The 23,846-nt window shown below is 36.0% G+C and overlaps 1 protein-coding gene across 2 annotated transcripts in view; it reads right to left on the bottom strand.

The window, feature by feature from the left end:
• Window positions 1–2,520: 2,520 nt before the first annotated feature.
• Window positions 2,521–23,846, bottom strand: part of crppa (CDP-L-ribitol pyrophosphorylase A) — a 31,407-nt gene continuing 10,081 nt past the window's right edge. Inside the window, exons 6-10 of one of the 2 annotated variants that reach the window (XM_052576498.1) lie at window positions 23,239–23,327; window positions 21,306–21,386; window positions 20,303–20,395; window positions 17,441–17,566; window positions 2,521–2,946 (exon numbers count right to left, since the gene is read on the bottom strand). In XM_052576498.1, the coding sequence (XP_052432458.1) occupies window positions 2,842–2,946; window positions 17,441–17,566; window positions 20,303–20,395; window positions 21,306–21,386; window positions 23,239–23,327 (494 nt within the window). In that variant the 3' untranslated portion in view covers window positions 2,521–2,841. Of the gene's footprint in view, window positions 2,947–17,440; window positions 17,573–20,302; window positions 20,396–21,305; window positions 21,387–23,238; window positions 23,328–23,846 lie in introns of both variants that reach the window. The other variant, XM_052576497.1, reaches the window with a different exon arrangement.

Here is a 23,846-nt window from a genome sequence, read left to right as displayed (position 1 = left end):
TGAAATGTGAAAGATCTGCAAGAAAACTATAAGAAACTGATGAACGTCAAGAATTGAGCAAAACCCTGCCGTAAGTCTCATCTAACCCCGGCACCACATGCATTTTACAAGCAGCTCTGCCAGAGGAAAAGCAGCGAAACCTCTCTCCTGCAGAAAGATGGCGAGCGCTTACTTGGCAGTTTCACAGCTGTTCCTGGTTAGTGGCTTTCTCAGAACGTTTCACACGAACTCTCAGAGCTGTACGAGCAAATGAACATGAATCATATTGTCTAAAACTAATCCAGACCTGCCGTTGTACTGCAGCCTCAGAGGATGCTGCTGTGTAACACGGGGGAAAACCAGATTAATAACACGGAAATATCGATCAATATTATATTAGGCTGTGATCATCTTTCCTAGACTTCGAATGTTGTAACTGGCTTTATCAAACTGGCAAAAATGCCTCGTCTACAATTTAAGCATGAAGTGTAGTCAAGGTATATTTTCCAAATTTTATAAAGCTAAATATTGTTTTTTTTTTTTTTTTTTTTTTTTTTTTTTTTAATTAATACTTGATACTCAGAAAACAATGCGTTAAATTAATAAAATATGACGGTGAACACATTTGTAATGTTACAAAATATTACTATTTTTACATAAACGTTTTTTAAACGAAAGAATCCTGAAAGATCACTGTATCATGTTTTCCACAAAAATATTAAGCAGCAAAACTATTTTCAAAATTAACAATCAGCATATTAGAATGATTTCAGGATCACGTTACACTGAATACTAATACCTACTTTGCCATCACAGTAAGAAATAAAACTGTAAAATATATTCAAATAGATGTTTTGTTTTAAATACTAATATTATTTCATTTGTGCAACATTTTTGTTTAAATAAAAGCAGCCCAGGTGAGACTTTTTAATAGTAGTGTATGTTTTATTATAATTGGCCTTGCTCTGGATATCATCCAAATGATACGGTCATCTCCCCTTTGTCCATGTGATCAAAATCAAAAGGATAAAGCGTAAACCTGATCCTCTCACTCTTGCTCCATCCTAAGTTTTTCCAGAAATGTCCATGACATGTTGCCGAACATCTGAAAGGTTAATCCATCTCAGTCAAAACCTCAGACTTCACACAGAGATACGCTCTCGGTACCCCGCTGGCAGCCCAAAAACCAACGCACTCACCTTCACATGTGTACAGGCAGAAATGTGGAACGAATTACACAGCTAAAAAAAATAGAGAGTTTGGTTAAGCGAGAAAAGTTATGCAAGGGAAGGTGACAGAAACTTTGTTTGTTTGAATGAATGAGGAACCAAAGTGGTTGCATATTTTTACTAGAACAAAAATTGGATAAATAAATCAAGACGCGCTAAGATTGAGTAAACAGTGTTAAGTTAGAAAACATAGGGTTGTCGGCCATTCACGCCATGGAAACTAAAGCAGTAAGAACAAGCTCCTGATTGGCCTGCCTGTAGAAGCCAACATTCAGACACAGGAAGTGACTTTAACAACCTGCCACAATTATCGCACGCTCATTGGAGAGGAAGCACAAGGCCATAATCAATTAGCAATCTGCGGTGAGCACAGGAGAAAGAGTCAAGACGCAAATTCAGGGGCTCGTCCAGCATTCTGTTTCCGTCAGACAGGGGTTAAGCTATAAAAACAGCTACATTTATGAAATGTGGTCACCAGGGCCTTCCCAGCTGAGTGGGTTTAAAGCCGGCCCACAGAATAAATTGGAGATCTCGTGATCTGCAGCACGTAAGGAGGCCTGCGAAGGATTTTTAGGGTCAGGTTCATAGGAAACCGCAAGTTTAACATCATCTGAAAAAAAAAAAAAAAATATATATATATATATATATATATATATATATATATATATAAATTTGAAATATATATTTATTACCTCAGGCTTCAGTATCACATGATCATTTAGAAATTAATCTAATATGATGATTTGCTTCTCAATAAATTGTCATTTTTTATTAAATCAGTTGGGCTGTTTAACATTTTGTGAAAAGTGCAATATTTTTTGTCATTTTTTTACTTTTTAGGATTCTTTGATGAATAGAAAGTTTTGAACCGAATATAAAATATATATCTAACATACAAATGTCACTTTTAATCCTTAAAGTAATACATTTCTTTACAAAAAACATTTACTGACTTAAAATAAAAATAAAAAAATAAAATAAAAAATAAAAGATTTTCTTGATTCTTCAACATCAAGAATCACACAGTCTGCTCTGTATGCAAATTTAAATCCTTTAAGAAATAATAATGATTTTGAAATGTAAACTAATGAAATGTTCACTGAACAGTTTACTAGAGAGATTTTAGGTCGTGATGTCAAATCAATATAATTATCAACTGTGACGCATAACAGAACATTTTCATAACCATCCACAAGATGGCAGCATTTCATTAACTATAGAGACAACCTTAATGTGAACCCAAGCTTTCAATGACAAGATTAAGCCCCTAAAGTTAGGGAAGTAAAAAAAAAAAACTAAACCAGAGATATATTTATTTTGATTTGTTTTATTTAACAAAATGCAATGGATTCAGAGAGGTGTTTGATTGTGCTTGTACTGATGTACATGGGCCTAGGTAAATTCTGAGTTAAAAACTTCTACCTTGAAATCTTAGCTAAAGAATCAATTGAATCAGTTGATACAAACAATGACCGTTAGCCTCACTGTCACTCATTGTTTGTAATTTATTTAATACTGATATGCCTTCTTTTGCAAATGTTTTTTGATCTTTTAGATCCCGTGCTTCTGTCTTTATGAGTCCACAGGCCGTACCCTGGGCATCTACTGTAACACATCTTCTCATGCTTCAGTCTCAGGCATGAAGCAGCTGTCCAGTGAGAGCAGCGTTTCTGTCTCTGATGAGGGCGACTGTGATTTCAGCGAGTCTCTCCACAGATCTCTCCCACTGCTCTGGCACCTGAAGGAACACACACACACACACACACACTTAAAGACACTTGAATACACAAACAGATGTGCTCAAAATAATCAAATGCGAGTGGACCTGTGCTTTTTCCAGCTTTCTCATCAGCAGACAAGTTAAGGGCCATGATATTTGGCAGCCTAAGAAAAAAAAGTCAGGCCTCCTATTGTGCTCACAGGGTTTCAGGTTTTGTTTCATGTCTTCTCGGGTCTGTTCTCTTAATGTCTTAATGCCACCAAGACTTTGATGCTTGTGGTTGACTTTCGACTTTCCAACTTAATGATTTCCACAACTGTTACCATTTTTATTTTTAAAGCGTCAGTCTTTTACTATTTTTCACAGTAGCTGTTTCTCCTCTCGCTTCCAAATTCCACAAATCCATGGATAAGATGTTCTTAAACTCCGAGTATCATTACGCATATTTTCCACAGTTAACTCCACAGGATTCAATTTGTGAGCAGGAGGATGAAATAAACTCAAATCTAGTGATTAAGGAAATTTGTGAAAAAACTAAACAAAATCACGATTGATGGTCAGACTGAACTTCAGCAGCTCTGCAGTGTGCACTGCTTTTTAATCTTCATTTGGAGACAATTTGGAAAAGAAAAGAACAACAAAGAAGGAATAAAATGAAGAGGAGGCTCCTTGTTTTTCCTTTTGTAATTCAGTCACTGTTTTCTTACTTAATTATGGGTACAAAACTCTCGGTAAGGCGCCAAAACATCTGCAAGCGGTCAACTGAAATCCTCCTAACCTTCAACTAATGACAGCTACTTCACAGACAGATTTCACATACAATTCAAATGTAGCAAGAAAGTTTATGGCATAAATTCCTATATCGGCGTATCATCAGATAACACGCTGTAATGAGGTCTAAACCAATGAAGAATGACCTCCATGTATTTGTTTAGTCAGGAAATGAAGAACAAATGGCCCCAACCTGATTGCCACCCACATGTAAAACTCGGGTCCACGGAAAAAAGCATGTTTGTGGAATATTTACAAATGCAGAAAGACGAAAAGCTCGCCTACTTGACCACAGCTAATGACAACTTTACTGATGTGGCCGGTTTTGTTATTGGTGTGACACGACAGTCCTACTGGGAAAATAATATATGGGAATGTTCTTTTTTCTGAACAGAAGATCACCAACGAGGATCAAAGGTAAGTCTCATGTTTCCACTGAGTAGCAAAATATGACTCACGTGTAATAAGCAAGCAGCGGATCAACAACTTATTTCTTGGCTGGAACGTATTTGAGCTGCCATGACGTTGAAAAATCACAGTAACACGTGGAGGAAAACAAGATAATAATACTGTTGAGTTCGAGTCAACACACTAAATGGAAATTGATTTTACTCTGAAGTGTGTTGTGGTCTATAAAAAAAACATCAATCCATAAAAAGCTCATTCTATGTTAAATTAAAATGTGGTGGGGGAAATATAGTGCATTCATTTAGGGGAAGTCACACTGGAGTAAACAGGTTAAGTGATTGATGAAATGGTTGAAAATAGGGATAGGCGATATGACCTAACGCTTATGTCACAATAGGAGTCATTTTATGTAATTGTGATGTTATATACCACAATATAATTCATTTTGCTTTACATAAGGTCTTTTTGATACCTAAATATTTGAGAAATTTCTTGATTCTTGTCATATCACAGCAAACTAATACTAGCCTTAAATAAAAAATAATAATAATAATATTTCAAGCTTACAGAAGACAAGTAAACAGTCAGTGATTAACTAAGAATAAGAAACTAATTACTAGCAATAAATTAAATTAAATTTAAATGTATGCATTTAGCAGACACTTTTATCCAAAGTGACTTACAGTGCATTCAGGCTAACATTTTTTACCTAACGTGTTCCCGGGGAATCGAACCCACATGGTTTTGCGCTGCTAACACAATACTCTACCACTGATCCACAGGAACACTTAATAAAACAAAAAAACTACAGTAGAAAGTCTACATACATTGTTTAAAGTTATTAAATGAATAAAAACTGCATATTCTTTAATGTGTACCGTATTTTTCAGACTATAAGTCGCACCTTAGTATAAGTTGCATCAGTCCAAAAATACGTCATGATGAGGAAAAAAACATATATAAGTTGCACTGGACTATAAGTCGCATTTATTTAGACCCAAGAACCAAGAGAAAACATTACCGTCTACAGCTGCGAGAGGGCGCTCTATGCTGCTCAGTGTAGACTACAGCGCCCTCTCGCGGCTGTAGACGGTAATGTTTTCTGTTAGTTTATTTCTCTTGGTTCATGTCAAATTAATTTTGATAAATAAGTCGCACCTGACTATAAGTCGCAGGACCAGCCAAACTATGAAAAAAAAGTGTGACTTATAGTCTGGAAAATACGGTAAATTAAATATATATTTCTTCTTATGAAAGTTACAAAAGTGATTTAATTAAGAGCAGTGAGAGACTGTCTGTCTTCTTTTGTTTGATTAACATGAATGACGCAGCAGAAATATTAGACTGTTGTCACTTTAAGAACTGCCCAGATCCGATATACTGTTACACGTGTTTTCTTTAGCCCCGTTCATTCAGGACCAGTTTTACAGGGGGTTATTAGAGAAATTTTTGTTTTACAGACATACTTGGTGATTTTAATCCGATCCTGCAATGTCTGTGTTTCAAAGCAAATTACCTACTGTTTTTCAGCAAATTCATTGATCCTCTGAGAAAACTAATCCCATCCAAATGCAAATTTCTATGATTGCCTGCCGGCAATCTTTTTTTTTTTTTTTCACAATGCGCTTCTGTGTGTTTTGGCCATCATGAATTAACGTAGACGCACTTACGCACATGTTTTATATATTTGCCTCCCAGAAAATAATTAAAAATAACAATAATAAAATCAAGAGCCAGATCACTTAAACTGATAAGACTGGCCATTGTAATATCTGCATCAGGTAAGATTAGGCTACTCACGTTTATTTCTGCACTCAATTACATAATGTTTTAATTACATATGACGCCTACCTTTATGAAAATTAAACATGGGTTTACTACAAATGAATAAAAAATAAAATAGATAAACTAAAGTAATACAGAGCGCATACAGAACACTTGATCTCTGTGATGCCCAGATGTAAAAAACGGACCCTCCAACCTCTGTAATCCCGTTCGAATTGGTACTTGAAAATCACAGACGTTAGGTGATAAGAATCAAAACTCAAATGTAGTTTAGAAAACTAGTCCCGTCTGAATGTTTTCTCTGCTGTTTGCCTTCACGTAAGACCTAATTTACTGTTTACGAGGGTATACTTGCAAAGACAGGCATTTTGACACATACAAGTGTGTGTATTTAACCGTTCAAGGCCTATAAAGTGGCAAAAATAACTAAAAAAAAAAAAAAGAGTCCCCTATGAGCACTTGTTTAAAATCACTTGTTTTTAAACCACAACTAAATATAGATATGCTAAATGATTAAATCTGAAGGTAATCACTATGATTTGTCATAATATTACATCACTTTTCCATTCCTGACAGCAGAAAGCTTACTAATGAGCTCTATTCTGTCGCGGTGTCATGGCCAACACTTAAAAGCACACATGGAACAGGACATTCGACACTTGGAATTTAAATTTTTTTGAAGTCTCAGATAGAACAGCTCGTCTTTTGAGACTGCAGGGATTTTCCAAGAGTTCCAGTATCTTTTCCAGGCTTTTATGGGATGGATAAAACATTTACAGTGGTCCCAGGCCAGCCTAATTTACATCTAAATCAAGTGGATGGGATCGAGATGCTGTTCACTATACTACTAACTGTGCATTACAACAAACCTTTCTTCCCAAGCCAACAGATCAAAGCTATTTTAATAGAAAATACAAACAAATTGTATCACATGAACCTCTTTAATCCCTCAACATCTCTTTTAATCTTATTACTGATGCAATGAAATGCAACAGATCAATTCTCTCATTCAGATTCAGATGATATCCAAGAAAGCTCTGAGACTGGAAAGAACAAATGAAAGTACATAAACAACAATGGAGGGACTACAAGGCCAGAGTTTGTAATCTTACAATGGTAATTTAATGGAAAAGAAGAACATCTTTGAACAAACAGATCAAATCAGAATCATGGATACCAGACACATGGCTGCTTTCTTTCCATTGTAAAATCCCTTCTTTCTTTCATTTGTTCCCCCTTATGATGGTCCCATTAGTGGAAAACTCTTCCAATGATGTAAAAAGGCCATTCAAACTCCTTTTAACCTGAAACTGGCAGAACTAATGAAATTCTCTGTACTTGGCCTTGGCTTCCCTTGAGAGAGCCTCTAGACTGGCGCTTGATGTCTTTTAACACACCAAGATGTTTGTGAAATCATTTTTATATAGGCGTTTTCCATGTAATATAAGAGAAAAGTAAGTGCCAATGTTTATTACATAACCTGATTTTGTACAACAATTACTAAAACTATAAACTATACACTTTTCTAATACTTCTTTTTACCTAAAATGCTACAGAAAACGGACTAGATGACAGCTTGTTCAGCAGAGGACCACACAATGAGTCGTTCAACTGTCCTTGAAAATCCTGCAGATCCATAAAGTCTTTCCAGCAGCACGGAGCGGCCCACCTCACACCGGCGGGCTCTTTGAAGATGGGGCCTCAGCAATTAGGAATTTAACAATGACAATTTGCACCCTTCAGTCTTTTTCTTTCCAGGCAGCAAGTGAGTCTTATTCCACTACAGGCCTGCCAGCGTCTTTCTTTAATGACCTTCGTGAAGGTTTTCAAACCCTTAAATGCCAGCTGAACTGGAAAGAATACTTCGTCACAGCACTGAAGCCAGATCAATACGACAAGTGCTAGACTTTTACTACCAACACTTTCAGCCAAAGTGGATTTCAAGCAATATTTTTTCAGCAGTAATGTGCATTGTGATTTAAAGGGAAGTGTGTGGGAGTCCACCACAAGGAGGCAGCAGAAAGTGAAAGGTCTTGACCAAAAGCTGATCTTAAGGGACAGACTATTTAACTTGTGGTGCTATTAATTAAACAGGAAACAGCCTAAATAAACACTACAAAATGCATTTTAAAGGGAAATGTCTTATTCTGCCATTGAGACCCATGCAGGTTCGGTGTCCCTTTGAAAACATGGTATTACATTTCTTACTCTGACCATGCATTACTTTTGGGAAATTATAATAGCGCCAGTTCCTGAATGTCCCTCCGGACTGCCAATCAAATGACAGTAGCCAGAGGCAAAGAGCTTGACAGAGACATCGAGCCCGGGTTACTGTCAACTTCAGAGATGTGATATGGGGCTGAACTGTACTGGGCCTTTTTTCTTTTTTTCGAAAAGGACAACCATGCTAATGTGTGAATAAATATATCAATTCTGCTTTACACTTCTTGGCAAAATACATCTTAAACTTAATCTTTAATCTTATATTTCAATCCATTAACAAGGTACAAAGCAGAGCCTGAAACGCTTTCTTTCAACAAACAGTGAAAACAACTTCTTAACATTTATATTTTTAATAACCTCGTTTAATTTTTTTATTCAATGTATCTTTTTTTATTTTTTATTATTATCCTTTCTTCCAGTTTTAGATTGAGTTATTTCACTGCTTCGAATTAAACTAGACAATAATTAGAAATGATGCCTTGGTATTAGTAAAAATAACAACTTTATTTTATATGTAGATATTTAATTTCATTATAGCATATATTTTTCTAACCAACAGAATTTACAATTGGTTTTAGTTTTAGATACATATGTAAATACATATTTATATTTCATTTATTAAAAACATATTTTACTAATTTACTAATAAATGTATAAATATATTTATATAGAGAGAGAAAAAGAGAGAGAGAGGCAACATGAAAAAAATCACCTAGATAATACTACTAATGCAAGATTAATTTTATGTTACATAATAGGTTATATAGTACAGGTGCTGGTCATATAATTAGAATATCATCAAAAAGTCAATTTATTTCACTAATTCCATTCAAAAAGTGACTAATTATGACATTTATAACTGACAACTTAAGAAAATCTCAAATTCAATATCTCAGAAAATTTGAATATTGTGAAAAGGTTCAATATTGAAGATACCTGGTGCCACACTCTAATCAGTGTAACACAAAGTGTAACTAAGTAACTCAAAACACCTGCAAAGGCCTTTAAATGGTCTCTCAGTCTAGTTCTGTAGGCTACACAATCATGGGGAAGACTGCTGACTTGATAGTTGTCCAAAAGATGACCATTGATACCTTGAACAAGGAGGGCAAGATACAAACGGTCATTGCAAAGGAGACTGGCTGTTCACAGAGCTCTGTGTCCAAGCACATTAATAGAGAGGCGGATGTTGTGGTTAAAAAAAAAGTGTACAAGCAATAGGGATAACCGCAACCTGGAGAGGATTGTGAAACAAAATTTAATTTTAACAAAATAAATACAAAACGAAAGAAATAAAACAAAATAGAATGCTTAAAAAAAAAAATATATATATATATATATATATATATATATATATATATATATATATATATATATATATAAACAATTAGGCCTACTAGATACATTTTATGTCGAAATTCTCTTATAATTGTCTAAAATAATGCATGCTGATAAATATACATTTTTCTAAACGAAATTCTTACATTCCTCTTAATTTTATTAATTGTATTATGCTAAATAAAATGTGTTCAATATAATAATCCAACCTTAGTAAACATAGCCTACATAAATGTATTTGATTTTCGTTCACTTTGTTTCCATGAAAACAGCTGCCGTTTTTGTTCTATAGAACATTCAAAACAAGCTCATTAAAACACAAACACACACACACATGAGATGAAATGTGCGTAGATCTTTACAAAATACACCTGGATTACAAAGCCTGTGAAAAGCACATACAATAAATGCACTTAAAGTACACTTCGATAATGTACTTGGTTGAGCAAGCGGACTTATTCTTGATCTTATTTCCAGATGTTTGACATGCCTTGCTTTTGTCAAGTAAACAGCAGCTTTAATTTTCTTCTCAACTTCTTGTGTTGAGTCCATTTCTATTACACACCACCGTTCCCCGCGGGTCTCCCGTGAAATGTTCTGACCGCCCACTCCCGTATGCAGCAAAGGTAAAGCCACCCCCTCCCGCGAGATTTGCGTTGGGTCCTGCAGGAGCTCAAACCCAATGCAGCCCTCTATCCCAGAGGGAGAGAGGAGAGGCACACAATCCATGTTGCTTGAAGTCCTGTGTAAAGTTTCCACAGTCAGTGATGGTTAAGGGGTGCCATGTCACCTGCTGGTGTTGGTCCACTATGTATTCTGAGGTCCAAGGTCAATACAGCCGTATACCAGGAATTTTTATAGCACTTCATGCTTCCTGCTGCTGACCAACTTTATGGAGATGCAGATTTCATTTTCCAACAGGATTGGCACCTGCACAGTGCCAAAGCTTCCAGTACCTGGTTTAAGGACCATGGTATCCCTGTTTTAAATCGGCCAGCAAACTCGCCTGACCATAACTCCATAGAAAATCTATGGGGTACTGTGAAGAGGAAGATGCGATATGCCAGACCCGACAATGCAGAAGAGCTGAAGGCCACTATCAGAGCAACCTGGGCTCTCATAACACCTGAGCAGTCTGATCGACTCCATGCCACGCCGCATTGCTGCAGTAATTCAGCCAAAAGGAGCCCCAACTAAGTATTGAGTGCTGTACATGCTCATACTTTTCATTTTCTTACTTTTCAGTTGCCCAATGTTTCTAAAAATCCTTTCTTTGTATTGGTCTTGAGTAATATTCTAATATTCTGAGATACTGAATTTGGGATTTTCCTTAGTTGTCCGTTATCATCATCAAAATAAAAAAAATAAAATAAACATCAGTCTGTGTGTAATGAATGAATATAATATACAAGTTTCACTTTTTGAATGGAAGTAGTGAAATAAGTCAACTTTCTGATGATATTCTAATTCTAACGTCTCAAAAAAATGGCTAAACAAAATTCAACTTATTCATTGAAAGTGCCATCTAATATCAACAGGGAAAAGCTAGCAATTGACTTTGTACAATTAACTTAATGTACAGGAAATGTCAGTTAAATAATGAAAGTCAAAATGGGTTGGATTGAAAATCATACACTGCATGGCTTATAGCTGTAGAAAAACTTGACAGTTGTTAATCTCTTCCATTACCACTTTATTCTGAAGAAAACACCAGCCAAAGGCGAAAGATGATTCGGCCCACTGATTTTTCAAAATGTACCACCAGCACAAATACTTAATACTTAGAAAGATTTGTGGGATTGTGCCTCCAAAATGTGTCCTCAGCATGACCCCATCATTCTCATTCAGTCTCACCTCATTTCAAAAGGGATCTGAGTGTCTTCTCTTCTCTTAAACTGGACGACACATTCACATTCCTATTGAAGCACTGCATTACACAATATTGATTCAGGAACTGCTCAGATAAACAAGTCAAGGTACACTGAAAGAAAATCAAAGTAATAATGAAGGTTTCCGTCGTTCGGTTACAAGGAGAATGGCGTCTATAGTTTCTCAGGTCTTAAACAGGTTTCCTCAGTGAACTGTCTCTCTGGATCTCTTTTTTCTGTAGAACAGCCGCAGGCGTAACCTACCACATTCACAGGAATGAGGCGAAGAAAATACAGAAAGCTTTTGTTTCCATACCTGTGAATACTGCTCTATTTCAACAAGTCAGAGGGAGGGAGCGATTTCTATGTTTGTACTTGACCTGGCGACAGACATGTTCCTAAACAATGATAGACCACAATGCTTTCTTACACTGACAGATCTGTTGAAAATGCTAAAGTATGTCATGATACCCCAAGGCCCACATGAAGAAACCAAACATCCGCTGTTAACAACAAAACCTCTTGAGTTCACCTCATTACATTTTGTGAAATACACCGAGAGGTCTAGTCAGAGATCAGCCCGGGTCATGTATGTTATTTCCTTCAGCATTTCAGTTTCTACATCCTTATTTTCCATCTCTACACTCACCCATCGCCAAGCGCCCGCACCTCGTCTTGATGCATTAGGAACAAGCCTTATCACGTAAATATTTCACCTTTCCCTCAAACAAAAGACTGTCTGCGTTTGTTCCCGAGCTGTCCAAACAAGAATTAACATAGACTAAACAGTCATCATTTGTAGAAGAGTAAAGGTGAAAGTGTGAGAGACAGCAAAATTGCTTAGCGGAAAACAAACCTGCACGGTTTATACAGATGCAATATAAATACCTCTCTGCCTATATACTAATAACTAATATATATATATATATATATATATATATATATATATATATATATAATAAATTCAATTGTACTTAAAATGGATGTTAACAATACTTGAATTTTCAAGCATTTAAAAGTTTTTAGAATGTTTTAATATATTTTTTCTCATCTACATTTTACCTGTTGCACTTGTCACCTTCGAATGTAGTGTTTTTATAAAAATATATAAAACCCCAAAAAGTTTGGGATTAGAAGGTTTGAACAAATTGCAATTGTTTAAAAGACATCAAAACATAATATTAGAATGATTTCTGAAGACACTGAAGTCTGGAGTAATGATGCTGAAAATTAATCTTTGCATCACAGGAATAAATTAAATCTTAAAATATACTAAAATAGTTATTTAAAATTGCATTTGATTGACGTGCTGCAGAAATGTTTTGCTTTATTGCCATCTGTTGACACAACCTCCAGAAGTTATCCAGGATGATTTGAATTCCAGGCTTAAATTAGACTTTAAATCTAACAGGATATATGTGGTCTAAACTTCTGGACTCAACTGTATATTTAACATATATGGTGCGGTAAATGGTTTCCAGTGTAGGAAGGATATAGCTCGCTCAAAAGGTTGTGCTTATCAATGGCTCGACCTGACTCACCACCAAGAAAAGAACACAAACTTCTAAAAAGATTTAAGTCAGAGGTGAACCACTTCAAATGACTTAACCGAACGAGGCTCATACTAAATCCTGAAAAACTCCCGAGCTCAAAACAAGATTACTGCGCAGTGGACATTCAATACCTGACAGTGGGTGGTCGTCTCAAATCTAAAACAAGTGTTCTGCCGTGGACAGGCTGCATGGGGTAGAATACGCCACCACTGCCTCTTGCTGATTGAATGTTTACAAAGCCATTTGGTCGCCCCTGGTAAGCATCAGCATCTAATTTCTAATCTAATTTGTTTGTGAATGTTCTTGAATGGAATGTTGTCTCGCTATGAGAGTTTGCATGCATATGCAAGATCATGAGTGTATCAGTGGCTTATGTAATCTGCCAAATCAATACTAAATAAACAGTGGGTTACAGTGTGTGATCAGACACGCCAGCTTGTCTCTGGAGGCATTACACAGTGATGCACCAATATTTTGATCACTGCAACGTCCAAAAATCATCCATAAGAGAAACTGTCAGAACAGGTTTGAACAGAAACCTTAGAAATTATTTTCAGTAGATACTAACCAACATTTTTTGTAAAACATTATGAGAACAAGTGTGCCTATGTTCCCCCAAAAAATCAGTTTAAGAGTTATTTTTATTTTTGAGAGTTTTCTGGAAGGAATAGTTCACCTAAAAATTCTTAATTTGCTGAAATTGTGCTCACCCTTAGGCCATCCAAGAAATTTAGAATCACGTCACTTGCTTGCAAATAGATCCTCTGCAGTGAATGGGTGCCGTCAGAATTAAAGTCCAAACAGCTGATAAAAACATAACAGGAATTCGTTCTCTGCATTTAACCCATCTAAAGTGCACACACAGTAGTGAACACACACACACCCGCAGCAGTGTGCAGCCATTTAAGCTGCGGCACACCGTGGAGCAGTTGAGGGTTCGGTGCCTTGCTCAAGGGCACCTCAGTTGTGGTACTGGGCGCTGTACATTCATACCCCCCCATCTACAATCCCTGCCGGCCCAAGACTCGAACTCACAAGCTTTGGATTACGAGTCCGAATCTCTACCCATTAGGCCACGACTTCCCGCTTCTCCTTTGATATTGTACCGCAGCCAGATATTGTATATCCTAACAAACCATTCTTTAATGGAAAGCATATAGATCTCAATTTCAAGATAAGGACAATTATGACTGGTTTTGTGATCCATGGTCACATATTACATTAACCCACATTCAAAATTAAACATTAAAAAAACATTTTTGTGTGTAATCACTATTAAAAATATATATGATATCATAAATAGGATTGATATGGTTTATTATTTCAAACAAAGGCTGACTTTCTGTGTTCATGGAGGTTTCAACTAGGAAATTTCAGTGCATCATTAGTATTAAATATCAAGAATACCCAACACATGCTGCCACAGTACAGATATCAAAGGAGAAGCGCTCTGGCCTGGAGTTGTCAGCAGGGATCTTTCAAGACCGCACAAGAAAAAACACTGACTTTTTTTTTTACTTTTCCTCCTGCAGTGCATTTGTGCCAGCCGGAATGATGAGGCAAATGTAAAAACAATTAGACATGGAGAGAAGGGGAATATTTGGAGAATGAGAAATGACTACTGGAACGTAAATCCGACACTAAGCGGAGGGTATGGCCAAATACATTTGCGCTGTCAAAGGCAGACGAGTATAAAAAGAGACGCTGAGGTACGCTCCACCCTGACATCATTTTAGCATGGGTTATTTTAGAGCGATTTAAGGATCTGATACCTTTTTGTGGTCCCTCAATCATCACAGTACTGTATTGACTCCTATAGAAACCTGCAGATACCCAAAACATCATTAGTCTTCAGAAAATCTAACTGATTATTTGGCAATCGAGCCTGCAAAAAATAAACCATTTAAAAACTGCATCAGGCTTCAGTGCCAGTAAGGCTAAATTGGAAAACTCAAGATGGACCAAATTTGGGCTAAACCAGGAATCCGGTTTCAAAAACGGGTGGATCTGGGCAGGTAGGAGAGTCTCTTTCTCTTTTCTAAGGAGCAGCTAATCTCCTCTCAGGTTTAGATTCCTCGGCTGGATGCTTTGAGGAGGAAGTGAGGGGTGGGTAAACTGCTGGGCTCTCACAGGAGGGATTAGGACGGCTATATATCATTGTGACAAGCCTTTTCAGCACATGATAGACCACCAGGCCCTATGTGCGAAGGAGATCTTGTGACACTTCCTGTCACTCACTGGCCAGGCACTGATGGGGCCAAAAATGACCTGTATTGTCACCGTCAGATCACTTTACTTACTCCAAGACACATGTTAAATAGTTCTTATAAAGACTATCTATCTAGCGTTTAAAAGTTTGGGGTCAGTGAATTCTTTTGAAAGAAATGAATACTTTAATTCAGCAAGAACACATTGAATTGATCAAAAGTGTCAGTAGAATATTTCATTGTTTCAAATAAAAAATAAAAATGCAGTTATTTTGATTCATTGAAGAATCCTAAAAAAGGAAATTATAATATCAGGATATTAGAAAATATAGGATGTGGCTGAAAATACAGTACTGGAATATATTACAGTTATATATTAAAATAGACAGTTAAAATATACAGTTATATTTCAAAATAGAAAACATTTTTAAACGGCAAAATTGTAAATTTATACATTTTATTTATACATTTCACAATATCCGTTTATTTGATCAAACAAATGCAGCCTTGGTTAGTATCTATCTATCTACCTATCTATCTATCTATCTACATTTACAGTACAAAGCTGCTCTTGTGGCTGTTAGTGTCACGCTTGCCTCAGTCTGGATTTAATAAGGCAAACTTTGCATATTACAAACATACCGTGGAAAGACTGAAAGAAATTATTTGTTTAACGAGGCCTGTCATTGTTTACACACAATGAATCACGCAAACATCTCTTCGAAATCTACGTGGAGGGTGACTAGCGAGAAATACTTCCACAACCTGGAGGTCCATGACACGGAGGTTTCAGTCTCAAGCTTCACTGAAAAGTGTTGAAAGACTTAAGTCAAATCCTGTCCTAAAAGGAATGCGTCACTGAACAAACTGAACACAGTCAAGGTATAATACGTTCTTGAAGCAGAAGTAAGAAAAAGCAAAAAAAAAGTTTTGGATTAAAAAGACGCAGTGTTTTTAATGAAGACAGAATGTGTATTCATGAGACGATGTTTACCAATCCTTATTAGATGCCAGTGTTCTCAAAACAACAAACCCTCCACATGTACAAACATCTGGCTAGCAAAAACAAACCCAACGATTCTAATCAAATAATCCTGGAAGACTACAGAGATAAAATCGCCCACATCAACTTAAACTACCCTTAACTAAACTACTCTTAAACTGCATCTTCTTTAGTGCAGACAAAAGAAAGGACCATTTCTGATGGTATACATGTCAAAGTACATTTATTAAATACAATATTCTATAAAAGCATCTATTTTACGAACAATTTTATGAATCTAGCTATAATCATTGGGCAATTTTTATAATGACACTTATTTATATTATCTTTGTTATATATATATATATATATTCCACCCTGCCGTCTATTTTTAATGTAAAACCCTCTTTTTAACCTTAGAATGTAACTATTTTTTTTCCTATCATGCCTTTAAGAAACATAATTTATGTGAACTGACCAACAGTGCTTTACCCTAGTTATTGTTAAATTTATGGCCAATTTATGCCGAAATCAGTATTTATAATATTTTTTCATAATGCACCAATTTATTTCATCTCAAATGATCAATGAAAACTTAATTGCTTATGATATGAGCCTTTTAAAGTTTCCCAGCGGTGATCATCAAAACCTGATTTTGACTGCTTGAATGATGCCAGTGGAATAAATTCGGTATAGTATTAGGCAATGGAAAGTCTATATATTTAACCGTTATGTCATCCAAAAACCCTCAGGCGTGACTAGCGGCAGAAAACGTCTGACGGTTTCACTGCATCTCAAAAACGATCTGGATAAAATACCGAATTAGGAGGCATGACCTCTAATTGAAAAAACCTATATCACATACTGAAGGAAGGTAGTTGGAAGGGTCAGAACTCACAAAGCGAGACTTGGCAGCTATTTTGTGAAGCATGAATAAGCGCATCTGGGAGGAATTATCTTCATCATTACGGGACCTATGAGGGTGATTTATGCATGGTCTTTATCTGCACTTCCACTATCTCACAAAAATAAGCATTTTATCACGACGAACACATATTACAGTCACTCCCTCCGCTGTCTGAGCATTTTAAATGAGGGCCGCAGCCAGACAGGGCAAATTCACACATCACTCTCTCTGGTTTTTTCCCTTTGGAGCCACAACGGCTAATATATAGTGAAGATATTTAATGAATTCTCCAAAGGACACGTTTTAGACCTCCTGACCAAGCAACGAGACAAGGTTCCTCTTGGATGTTCCTAGACCTTTTATCCAGGCCAGATCAGGCTCAGATGAAGCTTATAAACAAAGCTATATTTTCAGATTTTGGGTGAACTATCCCTTGAACAGACATAATGATATCTCATTGAGAAAATTACCTTGGTGTGATCAATCTGAATTCCATAGAGCAGAACATTTCCCAGTATGACTTCAGAGGCCAGACTCCTGAAGGCTCTTAACTCTTCTGTCTTTTGGCTGTCGACAGACTGATTTGTCATGTTCAGCTGTACCTGTCAGCAAAAAGAATAAAAAACATCTCCACTTATCTACAGCAGGGTTTCACAAACTGAAGGATCGTGAGGGAATAGCAGGGAGTTCATAAGTTTATGAAAAGTATAGTAATGACACATGTGTCAAAATAAATTAATGTAAATAAGATATAAAACTAAATGAATAATTTTCGGAAAAACGTATTTAAAGATTACAATTTTACAATTCAAGATAAGTTTATATCTCACAATTCTGACTTGGAAGAAGAAAAAAAAACTCACAATGGCATATATAAACTCACAATTCTGAGAAAAAGTCAATAAAGTCAGAATTGCGAGTTTGCGCAACTGCAAGATTATATTACAATTCTGAGAAATGTAGTTATTTGAATTTTTTTATTCAGTGGTGGAAACGGGCTTCCGTATGTTACCATTACCAGTAACTGACATTAGAGAAATGTGCCAATGTGCTGTTAAATTATTAAAAATATTCACTTAAAATCTATACTTAAATCAACAAAAAGGATACTAAAAAACAGTTACTAAAAAAGATGGAATCTTGTTATCTGCATCTCATGTAACCATTAAGTGAAATATAAACATGAACATGTATTCTTAATTGCTACTGTTATTCAAATAACATTTCAAAAATAAATAATTACAAAATACAATTAAAACAAAATAAAAAACTTACTTAAAAGATTCAATATTTTGTTTACCTGCATCTCGTGTAACCATTGTAGTTGTTAAATTATTGAAATGTAAACTGAAAATCTAAACTGAAGCTAAATAAATTAATACAAATATTTACTAATCTGATGAAACAGTATTTTATTTACCTGCAACTTAAAATATAAACTGAAATGAATAATTAATTATTAAAAAATAAAACACTTACTAAAAAATATTAAATATTTTGTTTATTACCTTTAACTGATAGTAGAGAAATGTGAACAAGCAAATATGCTGTTAAATTATCATTTGAAATCTAAAATGTAATAAAAAAATATTTTTTTAAACAATGAAACGCTTACTAAAAAGATGACATTTATTGATTACTTGCATGTCATGTCATTAACAGACATCAGACAAATGTGAACATATGAATGCGTTGTTAAATTATTTAAATATTACCTCAAAATCTCAAGATAAACTTAAGTAAATATTTTAGGTCAAAGGGGTTCAGCTGCTAAAATAACACATGGCAAATTACGGACCAATACAGGAATTAATAAGCATTACAATACTTATCTAAATCACCTATAATGACTCGTTCAATCCAAATGGGAATTAATAATACCATATTAACCTGCACTTACTTCAGTTAAATATTCCCTTTTCGTAAAACAGGCCCATTAATTTCAAAAGTGCCTCATAGTACTCTTTTTAATAAACGCTCAGTGCTCTATGTGTGTTTGGACAGGTTGAGCTCCCATGCAAAACAGCAAGAACCAACTCTTAGCGAAAAGTTTCCATTGCAACTGACCCAGCATTCACCGATCCGTTAAATGAATGCAATTTCTTTTTCCGTTCGCTTACATCACCGTTTTAGGAAGATGTGGCTTGTACGCATCCGTACCAACTAAAACAGGCCTTGCTCATTTTGCTAACTTCTTGAAGAAAAACATATTTCTAACAGAGGTCATATCCCAGTATAAATTGAGGAAATGCGGTTTACTCTGATTCTAACAGATTTTTTTGTAGTTTCATAACGAAGTATCTCTACAAGTACAAAAAAGGTAACTGAAAGCCCAACAGGAAATGTAATAGAATGTTAAGAGGATCCAAATGTAAGCGTAAAAAAAGTCAAGCAAACCTCTGAACAGCTCGTTATAAAATAATCTTGAAGCACGGCTTGTGGTTTTACTCGCAATCACACGCTCTCTCAGCCACATGTGCTATCATCACGTCTGTGGTGATGATAAGAACAAAGCATCTGTGAAATCCAAACAACGAGTGAAAACATAATGATGGAGAGTAGAGGTTATCTAACGGCCCTTCAGAGGGAATGTTAAAGGAAGCACATATGGATTCTGAGAAAGCTGGATTCCCACACTTGGTGCGGATCCCTGGATTCAGAGATCAAAACTTCAGGAGCACAGATTTTATGCTTTTGAAACACATTTAAGAAATGAATCAAGGTAAGAGTGATGACATTCCCAGAGTTTAAGACTAAGATGTTCTGAGGTACAAATGCTGGACAAGAACCAGGAAACAATACATCGAGGGTTTTTCCAACTGCCAACACCACAACGGCAGTAAGTTTTAGCACTTCTGTGATCAGATGCACATTGTGGGCCCTATCATACTCCCGGCGCAAGGCACGGCACAAGTGTTTTTGCTAGGTTCAGCTCTGAAGCAGTTCTCATTTTCCAGTTCTGCGCCACATTGTTTAAATAGCAAATGGATTTGCGCCCATTTGTGCACCCAAGGGCATGCTGGTCTAAAAAAGAGGTGTGTTCAGGAGCATTATCGGCGCTTTAGACCATGCACTTAGATTGTTTAAATAGGGCCCTGTATGTTTCTATGTCACAATGAAAATGACAAAATGAGTTTAAGATTAAACTCTTGCCTATTACAATCAAATTTTCTCAAATACTTCCCCTTGTGTTCACACAATAAATAATATGTTTGGTATTATAGCAACAACCTAGTGAGCATACTTCATCAAAAAGTTTTCTACTTGCATTAAAGCTAAAAAATATTTTAAACTAAACACTGAAAAGGTCAATGGGGTGTATGGAATCTTACCCAAACAACAACTACTGGGTATAAACGAGCGTGGTCGATATCTTCAAAACGTTTCACCATGTCCAGGGTCCCCGAGAAGTTCGAAGCAGTCGTCTAAAACAAAGGCACAAATAACATTAATGTCACACCAAACTAATTTTTAAGGGGGCAAAAACTATGGCTGTAAATCTTACTGTGAATAAGTATAAGACAACTTACACAAAATAAACTAAACATTTAGAAAAATGGATAACTAAACAAAATTTATTAGAAATGTTTTACATTATGTATTTACAAAGAAATAACTCATAGTAGTGATGTGTGTGTGTGTGTGTCACACACAACATATATAGAGAAATTAAAAAAAAATTGGAAAGAAATTAATACTTCTTTCAGAAAGAGTGAATTGAATAAATCAAAAGTGACAGTAAAACCATTTATAATGTGCCTGAAGATTTCTAATTCAAATAAATGCTGTTCTTTTGAAGTTTGTTCTTCAAATAATCTTTTCATATAGGCATTCCACAAATGTTTTCAATCTATTCTATTGGATCATTTAAAACTGACGACTGGAGCTATGCTTGCTGAAAATTTAGCTTTGCCATTAAAGGAATAAATCACATTTTTAAATATATTAAAATATAAAACAAATTATTAATTATAATAATATTTCAGAATATTGCTGGTTTTGCTGGATTTTTGTTCAAATATACACCGCCTTGGTTGGTATCAGAGACTTCTTTTAAAAGACCTCAAACATTTAAATGGTAGTTTGTGACTCCATAATGAATACAGATCAAATGTGTGTTTGCAAAAAAAAAGTTATTTGCTATTTCAGAGAGAGATCAAAGTAATATATTGATTAAATATTACAAAGACAAGCTGTTATTTCTTTTTGAAATAAAATACATGTCAATCATTCACAGTAAGACCAGGTAAACGCATTAAATAGTCAAATTTGATTTATGTAGGCTTTAACATTGAATTACTTGCGTGTGTGTGTGTGTGTGTGTAGTTGACGTACAGATATGTGAATAAAGTTTCGGGTTTTGGACAGGTACTCTGTATTACTTTCCTTTGCACAAGGAATGACGTCTGTCTCCATCTGAGAAAAGGAGAAAAGAGTCCAAATTCAATAAAACAAGCAATCTCACCTGCATGATGGCAGACAAAACTTTTCTTTATTAAGATCTAATGATTCATCCCTTTTCATAAAAAGCAACGCAACCACATATGCTCTGCATATGAAATCATATTTTAGCCCTTCTATATCAAATCATATCCTTGTCTTGTACAGAGATGAAATAAACAGAAATAAACAGAAGTGTTTGGCACAGACTCGACCTTGACGAGAAAACTGGAAATATGAAATTGTTATTGGAAACACATGCAAGGACTTATTCGCTCTTGAAAGATAACCAACCGCGGCTTTAGACGAAAATCAGCTCGCTCCGAACCATGGATTTACGAGATCATTTCGACATCTGAACCAGGTTGGGCTGCTGAGCCCACACGAGATACTGTTCACAGGTTATTTAAATGGTGGCGAAGCAAAAATAAGTGCTTCATAATGAGCAAAAAACAAGCCACACACTTGGTTCTCATTAGATGTTCCAGATCACGCAAAAATTCTGGTAATGCTTTCATTTCCGCATATTTACAAACAAACTATCTTTTTGATCATTCTTAGGGATTTGTAAACTATTCAAATACAGAAATGTGTTTTTACCGGGCAAGGAACTCAACTTTAACCACAGTTACGTGTTGGGAATCATGTCGGCTCATGTTGTGGCTTAATCCGAGGTTGACGTAGGAATACATTACAGTCAAGAGTTATGCAGTATCAATGGAATTTTATAGTCTCCGATGGATCTAAAGTGGATTTTCTTTCGTGTGAGATTTACTTATGCGGCTTAAAATGATATATACACTACCTACATGCTCTCCGTTCTAAATTATCTCGAAATCCCACAGCTGAGGAATGTGAATATCACTCTCAGTTATACACGAACTGCCACGTTCGAGATCCGCACCTTATGGAGCAAGGATTCGGACTTTAATCCTCTGTGTCCTAGAAAAAAAAAAAAAAAAAAGTGTTCGACCCTAGTGAACTTGAGGCTTTGATGAAAGTAGACAGCAACCCGGTCCAGTTCTTATCAGTAGCATACGTGGATGTAATTATTACATCTCGCTAAAAGGATCATCTTATCACTCTCTGTTGTCCTTTATTACCAAAACACGTACCTAGAGCCAATCGTACCACCTGCACGCCTGGAATGGTCCCAGCTTTGAGTTTCACTTCGCTGTAATGGAGATACTGTAATGGGGCTTAAATTTACAAATGGCACTGGGACAAATTTGATTCCTCATCTCTAATCTCCTCCTTTTCTTTCATCTCCCTCGAGTTGTAGGAACGGCTCGGGAGAACTGACCCCAATCGGCACCTGGGGGAGCGGCAACGTCTGGATCCAATCAGCCGTACGGGACACTGGGCACTCTCATGTTTGCAACATTATCAAGAGGAGGACATGTGCTTGATGGAGAACTTGGAACAGCTACAAAAGAGGATGGGCTTCCAGAGCACAAAGCCTGAATAAAACTATTTCCTTTTTGTCAGTGCGTTGGAAGATGGATCTCCTACAGCGAGAGCTACAACGTGAAGACATGTCTCCAGCTGGACCGGCTCCAAAAATCAGTGTGGAATAAATGGGAAGGTGGTCACACTTGTACAAGACACCTTATCCATTTCAACAAGCACATCCATTGGTACGGCTAGGTTATCGCTCTCACCATCTGTTAGTCCTCATGCAGTTGCAGGACAGGTGAAAGCTTGGTTGTTGGATGGGGTGAGTAGGAAATTGGGGTAAAAGGAGTTTTTTAACATCTACATATGCAACATTCCTAAGCAATGACTATTTAACTAAACCGTAAGACGAGGGAGGTCATCTTTAACATACCATTTTCAGATTTTTCTGAAGTGCTTTGGCCAACTCAACAGCTTCTGCTTCCGCTCCTGCGATGATACATGCTGACATTGAAAGAGTCTCTGAAGATAAAATGAAAATAATGCTTACCAAAATTATGTTTGATGTAACCTTAGTTCATGTAATTTAACCCTGTTTCCAAACCAGTTTTGGTGAAGCTACTCCAAAAATTGTTGGAAAGTAAAGTACAATTTTAAGCATTTTTTTTCTCAAATACACAAGATAAGCTTCTTTCATACTGAAAAATATCAAAGTTAATCAGAGTGTCTTAGTAACAATCATTGTATTTGAATTAATGGATAAATGGCTTTTTCCTGACCTTTCATTAAATGTAAAAGCACAGATCTATTGGACTAGGCAAAGCAAACTTTAAATAAAGCCAGAGGGATGCTTTGTTGCAAGGACAGAACTCAGAAAGAGGTAGAAGACCCAACACTTAACCAAGTTTAAAACATTTTTAGCCAATCTGTTGTTTTATTCCACTTAGTTTGGTATTTTAGGACTGGGTTACAAGCAAACAGCAGCTTTGTGCACTGGCTGAATAGAAAAGGTCATAATCTTAGTAAATAAGTGCATGGAAG

This window comes from Carassius gibelio, chromosome B15 (genome assembly GCF_023724105.1).
Source record: "Carassius gibelio isolate Cgi1373 ecotype wild population from Czech Republic chromosome B15, carGib1.2-hapl.c, whole genome shotgun sequence".
Taxonomy (NCBI): Eukaryota; Metazoa; Chordata; class Actinopteri; order Cypriniformes; family Cyprinidae; genus Carassius; species Carassius gibelio.
The sequence above is the reverse complement of the archived record's forward strand: the minus strand, read 5'-3'. Positions and strand labels throughout refer to the sequence as shown.